At 43.2% G+C, this 23,042-nt stretch overlaps 1 protein-coding gene across 6 annotated transcripts in view; it reads left to right on the top strand.

The window, feature by feature from the left end:
- LOC126354052 (anoctamin-7-like) overlaps positions 1–23,042 on the top strand; it is a 725,127-nt gene that overhangs the window by 387,036 nt on the left and 315,049 nt on the right. For 3 of the 6 annotated variants that reach the window (XM_050003407.1, XM_050003408.1, XM_050003405.1), the window contains exon 1: positions 16,673–16,920. The exons of 1 other annotated variant lie outside the window; for it this stretch is intronic. In XM_050003407.1, coding sequence (XP_049859364.1) covers positions 16,824–16,920 — 97 coding nt within the window. In that variant the 5' untranslated portion in view covers positions 16,673–16,823. Of the gene's footprint in view, positions 1–16,672; positions 16,921–23,042 lie in introns of those variants that run through there. 2 more of the 6 variants (XM_050003404.1, XM_050003406.1) reach the window with 1 other exon arrangement.

Below are 23,042 nucleotides of genomic sequence, written 5' to 3'. Positions count from 1 at the left end.
ATCAGTTTCCTAAATTCTTCCAATCCATATGTGGCATACAGCAAACCAGTGCTTAACAGTAACGATTAAAAACAGTCTTGGTTGCAATTTTAATTTTTTATTTTTCAGCTACCTGAAGATGCTAAATGAGGCGAAACGCGTAGTTGAAAAATAAAAAAAATTAAAATTGCAACCATGACTGATTTTAACCATTACAGTTTCGTAAACCAGTGTGACGCATTTCTCAAAAAAACTGGAAATAATAGCCTTTGGATATCAGAAGACTTGCAAGCACCGTTAAACATTTCACACTCATGAACGTAGCCACCGTTAGCTGCAGACGCAAAAAGGGTAGAGGACAAGTCTTGTAATCATAGCGTCGCTCGTTCGAATCTCGCTATCAGTAACATTTTTTTTCCTTTAATTTAAATGTTCTTTATGTTATCAAGCAATCGTTGTGGTCTAGCACGTACAGCACTCAACCCAGCCAGGGTGGTCCGGGGTTCGATTCCGGTTTCCGTGTAGGGGACAGGTCTTTTCTTCGTTCCATCCCTCCACGAGGCTCCAGGCCCACCCAGCGTGATTTCTATCCCTCCATGAGGCCCCTGGTCCACCCAGCATGCTATCAAATGAGTACCGGGGTTCTTTACCGCGATTAAAAGGCAGCGAGGGCGATGAGTCTTCCATAGTCGTCTTCCTAATGTTGTGGCGAAGACAGGCTGCACTCTGAATGTGCCAGACCAATTGACTGGTCACAGTTCGCGCCAAAGATTGCACCTATACCTTTACATATAATCGTATTAACAAATATTGAATCATAATTTTAATAAAATTTAATTTTTAATTATTAACTGCGTAAAAGCGAGTATTTGTTATTTAAAAATTTGGAATTAAAATCTGAAATATCAAATATAACATAGACTAGAGATTGAATAAGAGAAATTTTTCATATAGCAAGTCTGTATGAAATTATGATTGATTTTCTTTTGACAGTTGTAATGGCACAGTACTCAGCCACAGCCTAATATCATATCCAGGACATCAGCCGTCAGTGCAGCCACAATCTGCGACCTGCCAATACACTACCCTCGTCAAAATTAGGCTGCTTCTATGGTTCAATGAACTGAAATGTAGCAACAGCACAGGTTCGGACACTGACCTCCGCTCGACATGCTCCATATAGAAACATAGCTCCTTCCTTAAACGCACCTCAAACCATGACCAGCATGTAGGATATACACTACTGACCATTAAAATTGGTACACCAAGAATAAATGCAGATAATAAACGGGTATTCACTGTACAAATACATTATACTAGAACTGACATGTGATTACATTTTCACGCAACTTGGGTGCATAGATCCTGAAAAATCAGTACCCAGAACAACCACCTCTGGCCCTAATAACGGCCTTGATACGCCTGGGCATTAAGTCAAACAGAGCTTGGATGGCGCGTATAGGTACAGCTGCCCCTGCAGCTTCAACATGATACCACAGTTCATCAAGAGTAGTGACTGGCGTATTACCATTGACCAGACGTTTTCAACTGGTGAGAGATCTGGAGAATGTCCTGGCCAGGGCAGCAGTCGAACATTTTCTGTGTCCATAAAGGCCCGTACAGGACATGCAACATGCTGCCGTGCATTATCCTGCTGAAATGCAGGGTTTCGCAGGAATAGAATGAAGGCTAGAGCCACGGGTCGTGTCACATCTGAAATGTAACGTCCACTGTTCAAAGTGCCTTCAATGGGAACAAGAGGTAACCGCGACGTGTAACCAATGGCATCCCACATCATGCCGGCTGATACGCCAGTATGGCGATGACGAATACACGCTTCCAATGTGCGTTCGCCGCGATGTCGCCAAACACGGATCCGACCATCATGATACTGTAAGCAGAACCTGGATTCATCCGAAAAAATGACGTTTTGCCATTCGTGCACCCAGGTTCGTCGTTGAGTACACCATCGCAGGCGCTCCTGTCTGTGATGCAGCGTCAAGGGTAACCGCAGCCATGGTCTCCGATCTGATAGTCCATGCTGCTGCAAACGTCGTCGAACTGTTCATGCAGGTGGTTGTTGTCTTGCAAACGTCGCCATCTGTTGACTCCGGGATCGAGACGTGGCTGCACGATTCGTTACAGCCATTCGGATAAGATGCCAGTCATCTCGACTGCTAGTGATACGAGGCCGTTGGGATCCAGCACGGCGTTCCGTATTACCCTCCTGAACCCACCGATTCCATATTCTACTAACAGTCATTGGATCTCGACCATCAATGTCGCGATACGATTAACCGCATTCGCGATAGGCTACAATCCGACCTTTATCAAAGTCGGAAACCTGATGGTACGCATTTTTCCTCCTTACACGAGGCATCACAACAACGTTTCACCAGGTACCAGGCAACACTGCTGCTTGTGTATGAGAAATCGTTTGGAAATTTTCTTTCATATCAGCACGTTGTAAGTGTCGCCACCGGCGTCAACATTGTGTGAATGCTCTAAAAAGTTAAACATTTGCATATCACAGCATCTTCTTCCTGTCGGTTTAATTTCGTGTCTGCTGCACGTCATCTTCGTAGTGTAGCAATTTAAATGACCAGTAGTGTGTTATGACGCCCAATATGTGCCACACAGATGATGGAAAAGATGGAGCCGCGACCGCCACTATTGTCGCCGGTTCTCGAAATTCGATTGTCATGTGACCACCTGGGCACTTGTGCAGCCCTGCACTCTGCAGTCTGCCTCGTTCACAGGTCTACAATGCTGGAATCAATCCATCTGCAAAAGGGCTGAGGTACAAACAGTACTCCTCTTAGCCTCGTCCCACGGAGACAAGGCGCAGCTTGCTGTATTCTCGATGATAGCAAACGACTCGCCGGCTGCTTGTTATGGCTAGAAACATGAAACTTCCACTGGCGCAGAAGCGGGGGCAGCATGTGCTCGCTACCACGGACAGCATCTGCACAGTGACGTCGACACGACGTGAGACGCCCTGACGGTTTACTCGCCTAGTTTGCCAGGGATCAACACGAGCAGCAATGAAAACCGAATGAATGTAAATAAACAGCAATAAAAGGCTTCTTGTGCCAATGAGGCGTCTTCTTCTGTTGCACCTACATACATCTTATGTAGAGAGTCACTGCCCGCAACAAGCCATCCTAAACACCACATTATATTTGGTGTCATATGATCTACTGATTATGAAGAGATACCACCTGATTTATTTGATGGAAAGAAAAGAAGTGGGCAAGGTGTTGGGCCACAGAGGATTTAACCAATATTCCAGTGAAGCCGTAAGATACGAGATCTGTTGAGGCCCGCGAAGGATTCCGTAGATGCTCTCCACACTGAGGGCATCCACGAACTTCGATGTGAAAGCGGCAAAGTCTACGTTGATGAAACCAGGAGAACGGTTAGCACTCACCTGTCGGAGCATTAACGCTACGTGCGACTTGGGCAACATAACAAACCAGATCATAACTTCATGCTTGCTCGGCAGCCCCGAATGCAACAGCGAAAAATGAACGACCTCAATAATAAATCGCTGTAACAGTAAGACCATGGAGGGAAGCTACAAGTTGCCGGCCGCGGTGGTCTCGCGGTTCTAGGCGCTCAGTCCGGAACCACGCGACTGCTATGGTCGCAGGTTCAAATCCTGCTTCGGGCATGGATTTGTCTGATATCCTTAGGTTAGTTAGGTTTAAGTAGGTCTAAGTTCTAGGGATTTGTCGACCTGGAAAAAGCGTTCGACAATATAAAATGGTGCAAGCTGTCCAAGATTCTGAAAAAAGTAGGGGTAAGCTATAGGGAGAGACGGGTCATATACAATATGTACAACAACCAAGAGGGAATAATAAGAGTGGACGATCAAGAACGAAGTGCTCGTATTAAGAAGGGAGTAAGACAAGGCTGTAGCCTTTCGCCCCTACTCTTCAATCTGTACATCGAGGAAGCAATGATGGAAATAAAAGAAAGGGTCAGGAGTGGAATTAAAATACAAGGTGGAAGGATGTCAATGATACGATTCGCTGATGACATTTCTATCCTGAGTGAAAGTGAAGAAGAATTAAATGATCTGCTGAACGGAATAAATAGTCTAATGAGTACACAGTATGGTTTGAGAGTAAATCGGAGAAAGACGAAGGTAATGAGAAGTAGTAGAAATGAGAACAGAGAGAAACTTAACATCAGGATTGATGGTCACGAAGTCAATGAAGTTAAGGAATTCTGCTACCTAGGCAGTAAAATAATCAATGACGGACGGAGCAAGGAGGACATTAAAAGCAGACTCGCTATGGCAAAAAAGGCATTTCTGGCCAAGAGAAGTCTACTAATATCAAATACGGGCCTTAATTTTAGGAAGAAATTTCTGAGGATGCACGTCTGGAGTACAGCATTGTATGGTAGTGAAACATGGACTGTGGGAAAACCAGAACAGAAGAGAATCGAAGCATTTGAGATGTTGTGCTATAGACGAATGTTGAAAATTAGGTGGACTGATAAGGTAAGGAATGAGGAGGTTCTACGCAGAATCGGAGAGGAAAGGAATATGTGGAAAACACTGATAAGGAGAAGGGACAGGATGATAGGACATCTGCTAAGACATGAGGGAATGACTTCCATGGTACTAGAGGGAGCTGTAGAGGGCAAAAACTGTAGAGGAAGACAGAGATTGGAATACGTCAAGCAAATGATTGAGAACATAGGTTGCAAGTGCTACACTGAGATGAAGAGGTTAGCACAGGAAAGGAATTCGTGGCGGGCCGCATCAAACCAGTCAGTAGACTGATGACCAAAAAAAAGAAAAAAGTTCTAGGGGACTGATGACCGCAGATGTTAAGTCCCATAGTCCTCAGAGCCATTTGAAAGCTACAAGTTATAGACAGCGTAGCTGCCAGCGCTCGCAGACCAGCCGGCTGCCTGTTTTCGCCAGCCAGTTGCTCCGCGTGACGCGGGCTTAGAAGTATAAACAAGCGGCCACAAGAAAACAGCCGTGAGGCATAAACGCCTCGCTACTGGAGAACACTACCCCTGGTACAAGCTGCAAATTCACTATTGCTTACCAGATACCTCACGCACAGCCAATCCCCCCCTACTAAATCACATTTACTTCCATTTGTCGAATGGCATTTCTGACTGTAACATGGGTATCCTCCTGAGAACCGAAATAATACAGTACACATGAGAAGAGCAGCAGTTAGTAGCCCTTGAGAAGAATACTGCAAAGCCGATATTTTAGTTGTTTTACGTTTCGTATTGATGCAGCCCAAACCAAAAATTTCATTTTAAAACATTCGATTTATTTTCACGGCAGCCTGAAAGGATGGACACAAGTCATGGTACAAGGAACATCACAGAACCACACCCTGCTGGTTACACAACATATTGGGTCTTCGGTACCCCCGAGACCTTTTGGTAAAAAGGACAAAGTCGCGACTCGTCTGCAGCGCACTCCGCCACTTAGCTACTGTCCAGTATGTGTCGTGCTGCCCATTAAAGACGAAGCCTTATGTGGCGTTGCGAGCAACGGCCTCTTGAAAGATACTTGACTCTAGATGACCATTTTAGCTTCGAAAAATCCGCTCGAATACTGGTTGAGTTCCAACTACATTCTTTGATAGCAGCAATTCATGTCGTATTTGGCACGTGCCGTCTCCTCAAGTCCCTGTCAGTTAGGATCTTCCCGCGACCATTCCTTGTGAACATATTGGATATTCCGCGTTGGTACACCAGTAAATAGGACAATTTCATTCACTGAGTCTTGGGAACCTCCAAACATAATAGTTCCCTTATGCTATTCGGTCGCACGTCTCGACGTTGACCCATTTTACTGCACTTATTCCATACAACCGACTGTCACCAGAGCATGATTTCAGTGCCATGACGTCTGTCAGCGGTGGAGAGTCAAATAACCACCTAGTACCAGATCCACGCCTCCTGCAAAGTTCCGGATCAGCTCTTTAAATAGGTGGATACTGTTTTGTACTGTGACTGGCAGAATTGTAAAACTACGGTAGTAAGCGTAGACTATGGTACTTTTCCCAGAAGCTTTGGTCAGTTGAGGTCGTACCTGCGCTATTTGTACATTAAGTGTGTTGCATATCTATTTGGCGTTACCGCATAACTATCGATTTCTTTATATATATGCAATCAGTGTCTTACTAGAGGTTGAAAATACCGCTCAAGTTGTAAATTTCTTTTATTATCACGACCGGTTTGGGGCTGTCATAAGGCCATCCTCAGGTGTCGCAACTGTGCTGCGGCCCCCGAGCGCCGCGGTGGACGTGTACTAGGCGCGGTTTTTCAACCTCTAGTATAATGCTCCGATGCGGATGTTCGTCCAATAGGAATCAGTGTCTTATTAAATTAGACTAGACACCGGAAACAGTGAACCATCTAGAAACTGAGTGAGGATTTACTTATTCTCCAGCCTGTTACATAAAAAAGATTAACAGTATTTATAGCGAAACTGAAATTTTATATGTTTAATTCAAGTTTTATTCAAAGAATTTTGATTTGCAACTCGAAACAGACGGATGACGTAGTAAAAACAAAGAAAAAAATACAGATTTATCACATAGGGCTAGAAAAGGCAATTTCCTCAACAAATATGTAAAATAAAGAATAACAAAAATATAAAGAATAACAAAAATATATCATAAAACCCTTCAATACTTCGTCGGACTTACATAAAACATGTTTCTTTTACTCACAGCCGGCCGGAGTGGCCGAGCGGCTCTAGGCGCTACAGTCTGGAACCGCGCGACCACTACGGTCGCAGGTTCGAATCCTGCCTCGGGCATGGATGTGTGTGATGTCCTTAGGTTAGTTAGGTTTATGTAGTTCTAAGTTCTAGGGGACTGATGACCTCAGAAGTTAAGTCCCGTAGTGCTCAGAGCCATTTTGTTACTCATAAAGAACTTTTGATTTTTGTGAGTAATAACGGGGAACCCTTGCTCTTGATCATTCTGACCGTTCTGTTGAGTATGAGACAACAATAATTATTACATATACTTTTTGTGTTTGTACATGTAAACTGTGCTACCATCAAAAGTGAAGACTTTGACTACACAAAAGCGGAGAAGGAAAACGATCAACGACTTTTTATTATTTATAAAATGCAATTTATTTTCTGTAAGAATATATAATACATAATGATGTGCGGTTCTAATTATGTGCAAAAAAACATACAAGAAACAAAGAGAAGTCGTCCGCTCCCGGTTTCTCTCTTACAAATTCTTTTATGTTACCTACAAATGCTAGCAGTACTGCTGGTAATTCTACCATTTAATACGTAATGTATGTACTGCATCAAACTTACCGAACGTTGGTTTCATAGACATGACGACGCGATTATATAACCAGAAATATCTTGTTGAAGACTGCAACGGTCATGGAAGCTTAGCGTCACGTATATAGACCCCCCCCCCCCCCTCCTCGCCTTTTCCTATTCGTATCATCTCGCGTCATTCATTCTGCAGCCGTGTACGCTTTCAAGGCACGTCCCATACCTGTGACCTAAGCGATCATTTCCAGCTTCAGTAATTGCTGCAGTCACCAGTCACAATCAATAATGATGTCGTCGAGAGCAGAACGTTAACCTGGAGCTAATGGGAATTGTTACCTGGTCTCAGCAGGCAGCTTGCCAGGGAGTTCTGCCAGAGCGGAGAGCTGTCATGTGGTCTCATACACACCCCACTGGCTGTCCATCTCTACCGGTTATTCTTTCCAAGCATAACAGACGGAACACTGAGCGCCGTACGCAGTGTTTGTAGGTTCTCCAAGTACATCACTTTAGTTTGTATTTTTCAATAGCGGCAGACCGTAATTTTCAACTTAAAGGTAAAAAGGCCAACTGTGTCCGTGCAAGATTAGTGATGCGCTCTTTGTTACAGTAATAGTAGGACGATGTTTGAGCTACCGATGCAATTCCCTCACAGCGAATTCTCCACTCGACTTAGCTCTCCAGTCAGAAACCAAATGACGGGTATAGCAAGTGCTTCAAAAAAACGTACTTCTGCTATTATTACCTCACATATCATCGTCAAAATTTCGTTGGCGAAATTATATACATAATAGCCGAAGCATTCGGCCGAAACAGAAGTGCGGAAGACACTAGCAGCCAATACGCAGAGGTACGTAGAGTTACAAGATGTCCCTATTATCTTCACCACCCCAAATAACTTTTTGTCCACAGTCAAAATCAAAAAATGTAACAAGCAAATGTTGCTTTTTGCTGCCTGTCTACCAGGACGATATTAACAACTGTGACTGCCCTTCTTGTAATTTCGTTGATTACGAACATACGAACAGCAGGATGTATTTGTTGTGTAGCACCCTGAATTTTTTATTCTATCAGTACATGTTCAAAAACATATCACAGTGCATCATTTGCGTAAACATGACGTTATTAAAAACGTAACACAGTTCTGACATGGCGCTAGGTAACACAAGTCGTAGACTTGCTGAAGTTGAAAACTGAATAAAACTGGAACAGACTGCAGAGATAAGGTATTGATTCATAAAAAATTGATTCTCAACCTACACAAAACTCTCTCTCTCTCTCTCTCTCTCTCTCTCTCTCTCTCTCTCTCTCTCTCCGTATTTATTTATAGACTGTTAAAGTGAAAAGTGGTGCAGTGAAAAGTGGTCAGTCATTGGGACTCAATTCAAAGCGGGACTCATCTCAGAAAACAACAGTGCACCAGTCAATGAAGTTCCAGGCCGGAAACAGGTCTGGAGACACCCCAGACTGCGATGGGACACCAACCTGAATGTCGCCTGTCATAAGGCTATGAGTGATGGGTTGCGATGCCATTTTATTCCAGAGCATGTTCCCTTTTTATAGCACAGTGGTTCGTCGACGATATTGTATGCCTCGTTTTGCTGTCCTTCATTGCAAGCCATCCTGGGGTTACATTTCAGCAAGACAATACCTGCCGACACGCGGTGACAGTTACTATTGTTTGTCTTCGTGCGTTGGCCAGCAAGATCGCCGGATATGTCCCCAGCTGAGAACATTTGGAACATTATCCACAGGGCCCGCCAACCAATTAGGTACATTGACGGTCGAACGCACCAACTGGATAGAATTTGGCACGATAGCCCTCAGGACACCCAATAACTCCAGAAATCAATTGAAAGCCCAATAACTGGTAGTATAAGGGTCAAAGGTGACCCACGCGTTATTGACTTGCTCTATTTGTGAATCGTCTTCTGTTGGCTAAATTTTACGATTTTTGAAATTGTAATCAATTGTTTGTCTGCCGGAGGGCGTGGCAGAGCGGTTCTAGGCGCTACAGTCTGGAACCGCGTCACCGCTACGGTCGCAGGTTCGAATCCTGCCTCGGGCATGGATGTGTGTGATGTCCTTAGGTTAGTTAGGTTTAAGTAGTTCTAAGTTTTACGAAATTGATGACCTCAGAAGTTAAGTCCCATAGTGCTCAGAGCCATTTGAACCATTTTTAAATTGTTTGTCTGTACATTTACATCACATCTACCGATTTCCGTCTCATTCGGATAACTACTTCGTGTTGCGTCGTTTTTGGTTTAAAATGTATGTTGTATTTTCAGTTTTAAATTGCCAAAATTATGTGAAGTAAAGAGACAACGTTTCAAAACTTATCTTCTTATAAAACAGCGGAGAAATGTTCATAACCGTTTTAGTAGAAAATAATTACAAAAATATTTAATTTTGGGAAGAAAATATAGATACGATTATTGAATAAAAATGGCTTCTAAATTAAAATCATTGCTTACCTAGTTTCGTTTTTCCTTTGACATCCAGTTCTCCTTCCCTCAGAATTTATCAACTATTTTCTCCCACTGTCTCTCTTTTCTCTTACCTCTCTGTTTCAACATTCAGTGAAACAAACTTCCCACATCGCTCTACGATGATCAGTTGCGGTGCTAAAGCTATCTGTATCAAACGTCACAGTCTGAAAATAGCTCACAGACACTGTGTTCTCTGTATGGTGGGTAAGCGGTGTGTGGAAACGTGGTTCGGTTCTCGCTACTTAGTGGTTGCCCCAGTCCCAGGTCGACGGTGCTGGTCGCTCCTGCACTCCTGGTGTCCGGCGGCTCTCTGGTTGTGACAGCCAAAAGCACAAGAGCCCATACTTTCTGTAATCTCTTTTGGTTGCTGCCGCCTCACTTGCTGACAACCAGTCGCGAATGAATATGAGGACTAAATCTTTCCTTCAGTCTTCGGCACAATACATGTTTATTTTTTTATGCTTATCTCGGTTCGATTACAGTAGATATCGACGTCCACTTAATACAGTCGACTGATGCGCCTCTTCCTCTTACATAGACTTTTATGCAATCCAGCAAAACTTAATAAAATCTTCCTTGTGTGGTATCATCCGGCCGGAGTGGCCATGCGGTTCTAGGCGCTACAATCTGTAACCGAGCGACCGCTACGGTCGCAGGTTCGAATCCTGCCTCGGGCATGGATGTGCATGATGTCCTTAGGTTAGTTAGGTTTAATTAGTTCTAAGTTCTAGGCGACTGATGACTTCAGAAGTTAAGTCGCATAGTGCTCAGAGCCATTTGAACCATTTCTTGTGTGGTATCCTATGTTGTTTGTTTTGATTAGCCGTAAGGCTGGTTTGATACAGTTCTCTCCACTGTTGCCTGGTGCCTGTCCACTTCCTCTTGATGAGAATATCACAACAGCCTCTTTTGCGTTCTCGTATCTTGTCCTGCAAGATCGCTAATTGAAATTTGGGAATGTTAAACTCGGGAATATTTCCTTTTAAGTCACTGGTGAATTGTTTGTTTTTCGTATTTTACAATTCCTGTTAATACCCATCGATAAGACGAATATCCGATGAGACTAATTTGAGAGATCTGTATTGAATGGGCACAGGAGATTCCGATTTACAAGTAGTTTTGTTAGTAATGAGAAACAAACGGGCGTTTTCTGTTGTCACTAGGCATCGCGTCAAAAACGTGACGAGCAGTAATTTTTTGTGCTGCTTACAGGTACGGAATGCGGAAACGAAATTGCAAATAACTGCCAAAACACGAGAGAAAATGCGGCTGACGACTCTTAGAAGAGACACCCAGTACCTATTTATTTTTTGACGAGACGTTGGCTTCCGGGTTCCGTGTCACTTCTTAACCGCGACCTAAATTTGACTGGACAATAATTGAGACAATCATATTATTCCCAAACGTTTAGCAGATGTTAGGTTACGTCGATCCGTAACACTTTACACACTGCTCTCCTTACTCTAGCCATTATTCAAATGACTTTCTAAGATCCGCTGAACCACAGTGTCTGTATTTAATAATGGGATGAGAATCGACAAAACTTTACCTTCTGTCTTTTCCAACTTAAAACAAGCCTTCTATTAACTCAATAATTCGGGCTCCACTCCGGAAGGGATACCAACTGAAACTGTTTTTGTATTTGTGCTTAAAATTATTAACAGAATTTGTGTTGAACTGTTACAGCTTAGTTTTAGTGAAACAACGAAGCAAATAAACCTAAATTTGCTTTTCTTCAGCCACTAACATTACTCAATTTGTTCAAAGAGAAATGATATCATGTGTTAATTTTGATGTTTTAAGCTAATCTTCCAAGATCTTAATAGTCGAATTAACGGTAAACTTCGGCAAACCTACGATTCAAAAAAATACTTTTAAAAAATCAGTTAGTCTTTAAACAGTGACTTTTTCAGTTATTATTCAGAATCCAAATAACAGTAAGCTGCAGTAACAGATTAACTAGCCTCTTTTTCTCTACGCTGAAGGAATTTATACTTCTATCAAGTAACAGTGTTAGGGGACAAACATTCGCTCAGCACATAATTACTCTTCAATTAACAATATGACTTTGGAAAATGACATACGAAAACGAATATCATGCGCTTCGAAATAATACTAAAGCATTATTATCGATCATGTTAATGTATTTTTCAGAATTATATAACAACGTTTCCTAACATACCCGATCATTCTGTTACATTTCTAATAAGGTAAGGAAACTATCTCGACTTTAAACTGGAGCATAGACGTGTAAAGAATGAACAGTATGTTTACCTCTCATGTCCATGATGTAGCCACTGTTTGCCATGATGCATTTTTTGATCACAACGCTTGCTGGACTTATAGCACTAGTAACTTCAGTACTCATTTAGCCTCAAAAATTTTTGAATTCGAGACGATTACACAATTGAGACGACTTATTATTGTAAATATACCAGACGGACCTTCCCATCAAAAAATTCTTCAAATGGCTCTGAGCACTATGGGACTTAACTTCTGAGGTCATCAGTCCCCTAGAGCTTAGATCTACTTACACCTAAGTAACCTAAGGACAACACACACATCCATGTCCGAGGCAAGATTCGAACCTGCGACCGTAGCGGCCGCGTTGTTCCAGACTGTAGCGCCTAGAACCGCTCGGCCACCCAGGCCACTACCCAAAATTAATTGCCATCGATTGCACTTTACTATCGTCTAGCTATGACTAGCTGTCAGTCTAATTATACGATGCATGCCAAGGTAAAAAAAAAAAAGGCGTCAAACTAAAAGATGTAGTATACTGTTCTGTGGCTGAAGACCACGTTCATAAAGGCGAGGGCGAAAAATAATGCCTCCGAACTTTTTAAATAAAACTATATCTGTATTCTTCATGTGTACCTGTTTGAGCCCTCTGCCGCTAGAAGGCTCTGAATTGTAGCTTGGAACATGGCGGTGTATAAAGTAACTATCTCGATGGGTGAGAAACAGCATGCTGTAATCGAGATTCTAACTGCAGGAAACGTTCGTGCACACATGCAGCATTCTCTGCTTCAGCATGACAATGCCAGACTCCACACACAAGTGCTCCGACATCTGGCGCATTGGGTTCAGTGTCATCGGTCATCCTCCATGCAGTCCCGACTTGGCCTCATCCGATTTTCATCTTTTTCCAAAACTTTAAGGTTGGTTTGTGGGATTGAAGAGACCAGACTGCTACGGCCATCGGTCCCTCCAAAACCTTCAACAACTTCACTTTAATACCGATGAAGCGCTGCAAGCAGATGTCATTGGGAGAAATGTGTTCGTCACCAGAGTGACTAAGGGTGATTGTGCTGAGACATAAATGACTTGAAGAACATCTGTGCAGACAGTTAATAGCTTTCGTTTTATTTGAAAAGCTATAAGAGTTTTCACCTAAAAAATTCGGGGACATTACTTTCCAGCACGTTCTCGTATCACTCCCTCAGGAAGAAATGGTTCAAATGGCTCTGAGCACTATGGGACTTAACATCTGAGGTGATCAGTCCCCTAGAACTTAGAACTACTTAAACCTAACTAACCTAAGGACATCACACACCTCCATGCCCGAGGCAGGATTCAAACCTGCGACCGTGTCGGTCGAGCAGTTCCAGGCTGTAGGGCCTAGAACCGCTTGGCCTTTCCGGCCGGTCATATTTTTCAAACATAAACAATTTTATGTACGACATAGCTTCAATAAAGCAAATTATAAGCTCGTGTTGCATATTTACCAGTGGTTTCACAAACAATATATATAAAATATAACATGTTAAATACAATAAAATATAACAGATATAAATTACGGCGGCAAGAAATGAGACAATAAGCAAAACGTTGTGTTTATACGTTACATGCTTCTGTGACTTTGCCCCCTTACGATCATGATCTTATAGTACCACACTACGGCAGTCCCAACACTCACTTTGCCTTATGTGGCCCAGCGACGATTATGTCTGCGCCTTTTCCGACGTTGGTGTATCCACGTGTTTCCACTGTTTGCTTTGCTCTTTTGTCTCGGTCTCAGTGATAAACCAGCTGTCATATGGTATAAGGCGGCTAAAGAAGCCATCTGGAATGGCCTGAGAGCCGCAACACTTCCGTCGATGTCTCGTTTTGGTGCTTGGTATTGGTGTGAGCACCAGTGGAACAAACAGGCAATGACCACTGTCATGTTCAAAATGTGGTTTGGCGCTTTCAGACGATGTGGTTCCGTTTGAAGCCACCTATGATTTTCTCATTTCCTGGCCTATGCACAATTGCTGCACTATGTGATCAAAAGTATCCGGACACCCCCAAAAACATACGTTTTTCATATTAGGTGCAATGTTCTGCCACCTACTGCCAGGTACTCCATATCAGCGACATCAGTAGTCATAAGGCATCGTGAGAGAGCGGAATGTGGCGCTCTGCGGAACTCAGGGACTTCGAACGTGGTCACGTGATTGGGTGTCATTTGCATCATCCGTCTATACGCCAGATTTCCACACTTCTAAACAACCCTAGGTCCACTGTTTCCGATGTGATAATGAAGTGGAAACGTGAAGGGACACGTTTGGCACAAAGTTGTACAGGCCGACCTCGTGTGTTGACTGACAGGGACCACCGACAGTTGAAGAGGGTCGTAATGTGTAATAGGTAGACATCTATCCAGACCACCACACAGGAATTCCAAACTGCATCTGGATCCACTGCAACTACTATGACAGTTAGGCGGGAGGTGAGAAAACTTGCATTTCACGGTGAAGCGGCTGCTCATGAGCCACATATGACGGCGGTAAATGGCAAACGACGCCTCGCTTGGTGTAAGGAGCGTAAACGTTGAACAGAGGGCTCACGTCTGGAGTGACGAATCACGGTAGACAATGTAGCGATCCGATGGCAGGGTGTGGGTATGGTGAATGCCTGGTAACGTCATCTGACAGCGTCTGCAATGCTAACAGTAAAATTCGCAGGCGGTGGTGTTATGGTGTGGTGGTGTTTTTCATGGAGGGTGCTTGCACCCCTTGTTGCTTTGCGTGGCGCTATCATAGCACAGGCCTACATTGATGTTTTAAGCACCTTCTTACTTCCCACTGTTGAAGAGCAATTCGGGGATGGTGACTGCATCTTTCAACACGATCGACAACCTGTTCGTAATGCACGGCCTCTGTCGGATTGGTTACATGACAGTAACATCCCTGTGATGGACTGGCCTGAACAGAGTCCTGACCTGAATCCTATAGAACACCTCTGTGATGTTTTGGAACGCCGACTTCGTGCCTGGCCTCACTGAGCGACATCGATACCTCTCCTCAGTGCAGCACTCCGTGAAGAATGGGCTGCCATTCCCCAAAAAACCTTCCAACACCTGGTTGAACGTATGCCTGCGAGATGGAAGCCGTCATCAAGGCTAAGGGTGGCCCAACACCATTTTGAGTTCCGGTATTACCGATGGAGGGCACCACGAACATGTAAGTCATTTTCAGCCAGGTGTCCGGATACTTTGGATCACATAGTGTACTTATGTAGCCACTCTTTCCGTCTCTGGTAGATACTGTTCTGTAGCGGCTGGATTTCGAACATCATTATATGTTTCGAATGTTAGCAGTTAGACAAGCAAATGTAGAAGCCATTTTCGTATGCAGTGCATGATTGTCTTCGTTTTCAAATTGTGATTGAATATGTCGGTAGGAGGAGTGTTTTGCGCAAGGATTAGGTACAAAAAACTGTCCTGTTCAAATGTATGCACTGTGTATTGCAATAGTAATTAAATTTATGTATTTATTTTCATAATTATTGTCATGGTCGGCTTTAAGCAAGTAGCTATGATAGGTTGCTGTATTCCAGCTGTATTTCAAAACTTCCCGTACGCATACTCCCGGATATTTTACAGAAGTAACTGCTACCAGTGTTTGTTCTGCTATCATATAATTATACAATAAAGAATCCTTCTTTCTATGTATTCGCAATAGATTAAACATTTGTCTATGTTAAGGGTTAGTTGCCACTCCCTGCACCAAGTGCCTATCCGCTGCAGATCGTCCTGCATTTCGCTGCAATTTTCTAACGCTGCAACTTCTCTGTATGCTACAGCATCATCCGCGAAAAGCCGCATGGAACTTCCGACACTATCTACTAGGTCATTTATATATATTGTGAAAACAATGGTCCCATAACCCTCCCCTGTGGCACGCCAGAGGTTACTTTAACGTCTGTAGACGTCTCTCCATTGAGAACAACACACTGTGTTCTGTTTGCTAAAAACTCTTCAATCCTGCCCCACAGCTGGTTTGATATTCCTTAGGCTGTTACTTTGTTTATCAGGCAACGTGCGGAACTGTATCGAACGCCTTCCGGAAGTCAAGGAAAATCCGGGTCTCATGAACAAATAAAGTGAGTTGGGTCTCACACGATCGCTTTTCCGGAATCCATGTTGATTCCTACAGAGAAGATTCTGGGTTTCCAGAAATGACATGATACGGGAGCAAAGAACATGTTCTAAAATTCTACAACAGATCGATGTCAGAGATATAGGCCTACAGTTTTGCGCATCTGCTCGACGACCCTTCTTGAAAACTGCAACTAATGTGCTCTTTTCCAATCATTTGGAACCTTCCGTTCCTCTAGAGACTTGCGGTACACGGCTGTTTGAAGGGGGGGGGGGGGGGGGGGCAGCTTTGTTCCGTTACCGCATGATCTGCAAGTTACCACTGGAAGGACCAATTGTTTCCGTTCCCCTGGCGGCGTGCTACTGGATTTTCCTCGACACACAAACACACACACACACACACACACACACACACACACACACACACACACGGATGCAGCCGGGGTATCGGCGGAAGTCCGGGCTCGGCCGGCGCCGGCCCGACAGCCGCCGACGCCGGAGTCACACAGTGGCGGCAGCCAACAGGTGCAGGCAGCGCCGGCGCGTTGCCAAGACAATTTCGCATCCGTCAGGTGTCGCCGCTCACCTACGTGCCGTGTCTCGCTTCGCGAGCGTGACGTGGCCGACACCTCCAGCGGGTTTGCTGATCTACTCGTCGCGTCGTTAAGAGGTTGCGCACTCGAGTCACAGGCGTGAACCCATGTCCTCACGCACTCGCGAGCCGAAGTGCCGTTTCAAGAAGCAGGCGCACGTATCGTGGGAAGATGATGTCACCGACAGCGAGGAGTCTGACTCAGGTGAGAACAGCTGGCGATGGTCCATTACTGGGGCTTCTAACGTTAACGCACCTGCAAACGAGAAAACTTGAAATAGATTTTCACTCTGCAGCGGTGTGTGCGCTGATATGAACCTTCCTGGCAGATGAAAACTGTGTGCCGGACCGAGACTCAAACTCGGGACCTTTGCCTTTCGCGGGCAAGTTCTCTAAGCTTTAAAGGTAGGAGATGAGGTACTGGTGGAAGTGAAGCTGTGAAGACGGGGCGTGAGTCGTGCTTGGGTAGCTCAGTTGGTAGAGCACTTGCCCGCGAAAGGCAAAGGTCCCGAGTTCAAGTCTCGGTCCGGCACACAGTTTTAATTGGCCAGGAAGTTTCAAAAGAGAAAAAGTGTTTGTCAAATTCACTGTTTCCATTCAACGGGTTTGTCAAACAAGTGCGAAGACATTGAAAATTTAACCTGACTTTCTGAAACAGCTGTCACGCTGTGCACATTGTGTCGTGGTGTATTTTGAGACTACTGGGAACGGCTATCAATGCAGACAAAACATTTCTTAAATTTTTGGACAACGTAGTTGTATGGAGGTAAATAGCGATTAATTTACTTATAATCAATTATTCAAAATGACAGTCACAATCGCATTATTTATTTTGCCGCCAACTATCAATTACCAGCCGTGCACAGGCAGGGTGACGAATCCAGCGAGCGACCAAATGGTGTAAATTGCCTGAAGATGACCCCATCGGGGGTTGAAACCGGTTGGCGGCAAAATAAATAATGCAATTGCGACTGTCGTTTTGAATAATTGAAAACATTTCTTGTATTTACTTTAGCACTGTGTGTAAAGAAGGAAAAGAAAACGGAGCCCTTGTGCAAGGAATATGTGAAATTGAGGAATAAATATAGTCTACTAAAGAAAATTTGTTAAAGGAAATATTACACTCAGAAACTGATTATTACATAAACCTTCTTCGAATGGACAACCAAACTTCTAATAACCTCGCACGCACAATGAACCAGAAGACATAGTTACGCGAAAATCTGCTCTCCTCAGCTTGGTTCTCTAATGAAAATTCATTAAAATATGACAACATGTGGACACTTACATCGTCCATGGAAGAAGCTTCGATTCTTTTATTGCACTCCCGCTTGTATATAGTGCGTGGAATATTGATTTTCTTCTTATAGTCTTTCTACGTAATACATGGATGGGAAACACGCAGCAAGCTACCACTTAGGTAATTGCCATTGTTTTTGAGGGTTCCTTGCCTCGTTCTGTATAAAGAGATCGTAGTGTTGTCGGCCCCTCTGTCTGTCTTTCTGTCTGTCAAGAATCGTTTCTCTCAGGAAGAGTTAGACTTACCAAGATCAAATTTGTGTCACATACTAAGGTGTATTGTACCTTGGTGCAGTACAGCTTGTAAGCTTCTGTGTTAATTCAATAAAAAATATGGCCAATTATATCACCGCTTCGTACTCTAAAACTCATTCATCAAAACCTACAGGGTCTTCCCATGGGTCTAGAATCATGAAATTTGGCAAGAAGCAAAGTTTCACAGTATAATTAAAAGGAAAAAGTCCATAATTGTTAATCTGTCATTGTATCACACAAAAAATATTTCTTTTTTCATTTGTTGTCCAACTTCAGACTTGAAATAAAAAAGTTCTCGAAAGACTTGGAATCCCTGGGACCGATATCTTGCCAGTGTCAATGTGGATAACAGGCAAAAATCGTCAATATCGTCGGTTCCCAGAACGGACCAACTAAGTATAAACATAATTAAGTTTCTACGGAACCCTCAGTGTAGTCCTACTCACACCTGCAAATTTTTTGTTTTCATCTATACACGTTTCTGATCGTATTGTCCACAACGGTGAGATAAACTGTAATAAAAGAACTCATCCTCGCTAAACATTAGCGGCGAAACATCAACGCAGCGAACGTCCGACCTCTTGACAGCTCGGCTGTCAATTAAAATTTCTCTAAAAAGGGTCAAACAATCTCTGTTTGACAAACAAAGCTAAACACTGTCAAATATATTGACAAACTAGTGAAGTTTGATAGACGGTTTGATCCTTCACAGAGCTATAATACCTATTCTCATTATTCGGAAATATATGTGTTATACTGGGGTTAACTGTGATTCCAGTTTACTCAAGAATAATTTAAAAGCATTTTTCCAATATAATTTAAATCTTTTCGAAAACAGGAAACGCACATCTATTTTATGATAATGTCTGTGTCCTCACGCTGAATATTGTACATCACTAACCCCTTATCTGTAGAAAATTCATAGGTTAATTCTTTTATATTTTGCCGGACTTCCAGTGGTTCAGGTTTTTTCAAATCAAACAAATGAATTAAAACTTATTATGCTTATTCACTCTTCAGTGCGTTCATGTCATCTCCCTTTATACAATATACAGACCCTTCATGTGTTACAACACTTCGCCATTGTGGCCAATCAGCAACACGCGTTGCACCGAAAGGCTCTCGACACCAAGACAAAGATGTTGCAATTCAAAGAAAACAGTAGTTGTTTTCGTGATTTTGTGTACGTCTTACATTAATTGGAAATTATATAGTTAAATGTGCAAATTAAAGTAATTATTCTGTATTGAATTTTCCCAAGGTGAATAAAAAAATAGTTGGTTTCCTGGATGTGAGGCGATTACATGCGTAACTGATTATTTACGCAGGCCCTAAATACTTTAGTCACAAATTTGCAAATGAATATGAAATTTTGAATTGGTCAATACCACGTTGTGACATAAAATGAAGAGACTGATATATTTTCAGGCTGGTCCATTGATAGTGACCGGACCAAATATCTCACGAAATAAGCATCAAACGAAAAAACTACAAAGAACGAAACTCGTCTAGCTTGAAGGGGGAAACCAGATGACGCTATGGTTGGCTCGCTAGATGGCGCTGCCATAGGTCAAACGGATATCAACTGCGTTTTTTTAAAAATAGGAACCTCCATTTTTATTACATATTCGTGTAGTACGTTAAGAAATATGAATGTTTTAGTTGGACCACTTTTTTTGCTTTGTGATAGATGGAGCTATAATAGTCACAAACGCATAAGTACGTAATATTCTGCCAGTGCGGAAGGTATTTGCTTCGTGATACATTACCCGTGTTAAAATGGATCGTTCACCAGCTGCGGAAAAGGTCGATATCGTGTTGATGTATGGCTATTGTGATCAAAATGCCCAACGGGCGTGTTCTACGTATGCTGCTCGGTATCCTCGACGACATCATCCAAGTGTCCGGACCGTTCGCCGGATAGTTACGTTATTTAAGGAAACAGGACGTGTTCAGCCACGTGTGAAACGTCAACCACGACCTGCAACAAATGATGGTGCCCAAGTAGGTTTTTTAGCTGCTGTCGCGGCGAATCCGCACATCAGTAGCAGACAAATTGCGCTAGAATCGGGAATCTCAAAAACGTCGGAGTTGAGAATGCTACATCAACATCGATTGCACCCGCACCATATTTCTATATACCAGGCATTTCATGGCGACGACTTTGAACGTCGTGTACAGTTCGGCCACTGAGCATAAGAGAAATTACTGGACGATGACGGATTTTTTGCACGGGCTCTATGACGAAACGTCATTCACCAACAACGGTAACGTAAACCGGCATTATATGCACTATTGGGCAACGAAAAATCCGCAATTGCTGCGATAAGTGGAACAGCAGCGACATTGGCGGGTTAATGTATGGTGCGGCATTATGGGAGGAAGGATAATTGGCCCCCATTTTATCGATGACAATTAAATGGTGCAATGTACGCTGATTTCCTATGAAATGTTCTACCGATGTTTCTACAAGATGTTTCACTGCATGACAGAATGGCGATGTACTTTCAACTTGATGGATGTCCGGCATACAGCTCGCGTGCGGTTGAAGCGGCATTGAATAGCATATATCTTGACACGTGGATTGGTCTTCGAAACACCATACCATGGCCCGTACGTTCACAGGATCTGACGTTCTCGGATTTCTTTCTGTAGGGAAAGTTGAAGGATATTTACTATCGTGAGCCACCGACATTGCCTGATAACATGCGTCAGCGCATTGTCAATGCATGTGCGAACATTACGGAAGGCGAACTACTCGCTGTTGAGAGGAATGTCGTTACACGTATTGTCAAATGCATTGAGGTTGATGGATATCATTTTGAGCATTTATTGCATTAATGTGGTATTTACAGGTAATCATGCTGTAACAGCATGCGTTCTCAGAAATGATAAGTTCACAAAGGTACTTGTATCACATTGGAACAACCGAAATAAAATGTTAAAACGTACTTACGTTCTATATTTTAATTTTAAAAAACCTACCTGTTACCAACTGTTCGTCTAAAATTGTGAGCCATATGTTTGTGACTATTACACCGCCATCTATCACAAAGCGGAAAAAGTGGTCCAACTAAAACATCATATTTCTTTACGTACTGCACGAATATGTAATAAAAAATGGCGGTTCCTATTTTTAAAATTGCAGTTGATATCCATTTGACCTATGGCAGCGCCATCTAGCGGGCCAACCATAGCGCCATCTGCTTTCCCCCTTCAAGCTAGACGAGTTTCGTTCTTTGTAGTTTTTTCGTTTGACGCTTATTTCTTGAGATATTTGGCCCGGTCACGATCAATGGACCACCCTTGTATGTATATATAAACTCAAGTCAGTTTTCAGGCTCATACAGGCTGATTACACACTGGTAAAGTATTGAAAAGTAATCCTCATGCTTAACAAAATGACTTGTTGCTGTTGCTACAGTTCTGTACTTTTACCCGTAACATGCATGTACAACATACATATGACTCACCACTAAAACGCACACACGCGCATACTAACAAGCAAGTCATTATTGTTATTTGATGCCGCCTTCTATAACAGCCGACGGATATAGCTTCAAGTGCCAACATTGGTCCACTTTACACCTTACACTGAGACGGCTGATGTTTCCCGCCAGGACTTCGCCATACGTGTTAATCATGCGCACAGGGCACTCCCCTCTCTCCGTACCCCTCGACCCTCTGACGGTGAACATCTCGTGGTGTGACCATAGCACATGCTAGTGTATCATTCTTCATCCGCTGTTGGATTTAGCACCAAGTTTGCTGTTGCTAGAACTCTTTTAGGGGTTGTCTCATAAACGGTCCCTCCAACTTCCATAGAACTCTTACCTAGTCTATTCTTCATGGTATCTACTATTGTCGAACGTCATCTGTCCCATAAAATATGTTTCACAGTTCCATACTGTATAAACGTCTTCTCCTCCCTATATAAGTTGTTTTCTGTTTACAATAAAAGGTAAATAATCGCCCCGAGGATGTTGGACATTAAGTGCCGAAGTAGTTAGCGGATAAAAAGGTTCAAATCTGAACCGACTTGGGTGTCTATGAACAAAACACTCTATTACGGTTATTGAAAGTGTAAAAGTTCACTCATTTCGTATGAAATGAAATGAAGTCCCATGCTCTTTCAAAGAGCATAGTGGAACGATGCGAGAGACCAGCACCGCCGTACTAGGCAAGGTGGTGTGCCATTGCCTTCCTCCGACCGTAAAGGGAGTGAATGATGATGATGAAGACGACACAACAACAACCAGTCATGACGGGGCAAGTGAAGATCCCTGACCCCGCCGGGAATCGAATCCGGGACCCCGTGTTCGGGAAGCGAGAACGCTACCGCGAGACACGAGCGGCGGACTCATTTCATATAGTAATGTATAAATATTGTGTCATGACTGCTAAAGTGTTTTCCCACAAAGAATCCATGAATATCTAATACCAACTCACCAAGCTTTACAGGAAACATTTGCGGGGAAATATTTGCGTAAGTACTTAGAGTTTTTCTTTTGCATGTCGGTATCCCGGCTGCTGTGTGTTTCTTTATCAACTGTCGTGATTTATTTGTAGTTCACTGTTGCTGTTTGAGTGCGACTGTTAAGGTCGCAGGTTCGCATCGTGCCTCGGGCATGGATGTGTGTGATGTCCTTAGGTTAGTTAGGTTTAATTAGTTCTAAGTTCTAGGCGACTGATGACCACAGATGTTAAGTCGCATAGTGCTCATAGCCATTAATGTTGCTGTTTGAGCTTACATATTGTCATTTTGTCATTTGA

The sequence above is a fragment of the Schistocerca gregaria genome, chromosome 3 (genome assembly GCF_023897955.1).
Source record: "Schistocerca gregaria isolate iqSchGreg1 chromosome 3, iqSchGreg1.2, whole genome shotgun sequence".
Taxonomy (NCBI): Eukaryota; Metazoa; Arthropoda; class Insecta; order Orthoptera; family Acrididae; genus Schistocerca; species Schistocerca gregaria.
The sequence above is the reverse complement of the archived record's forward strand: the minus strand, read 5'-3'. Positions and strand labels throughout refer to the sequence as shown.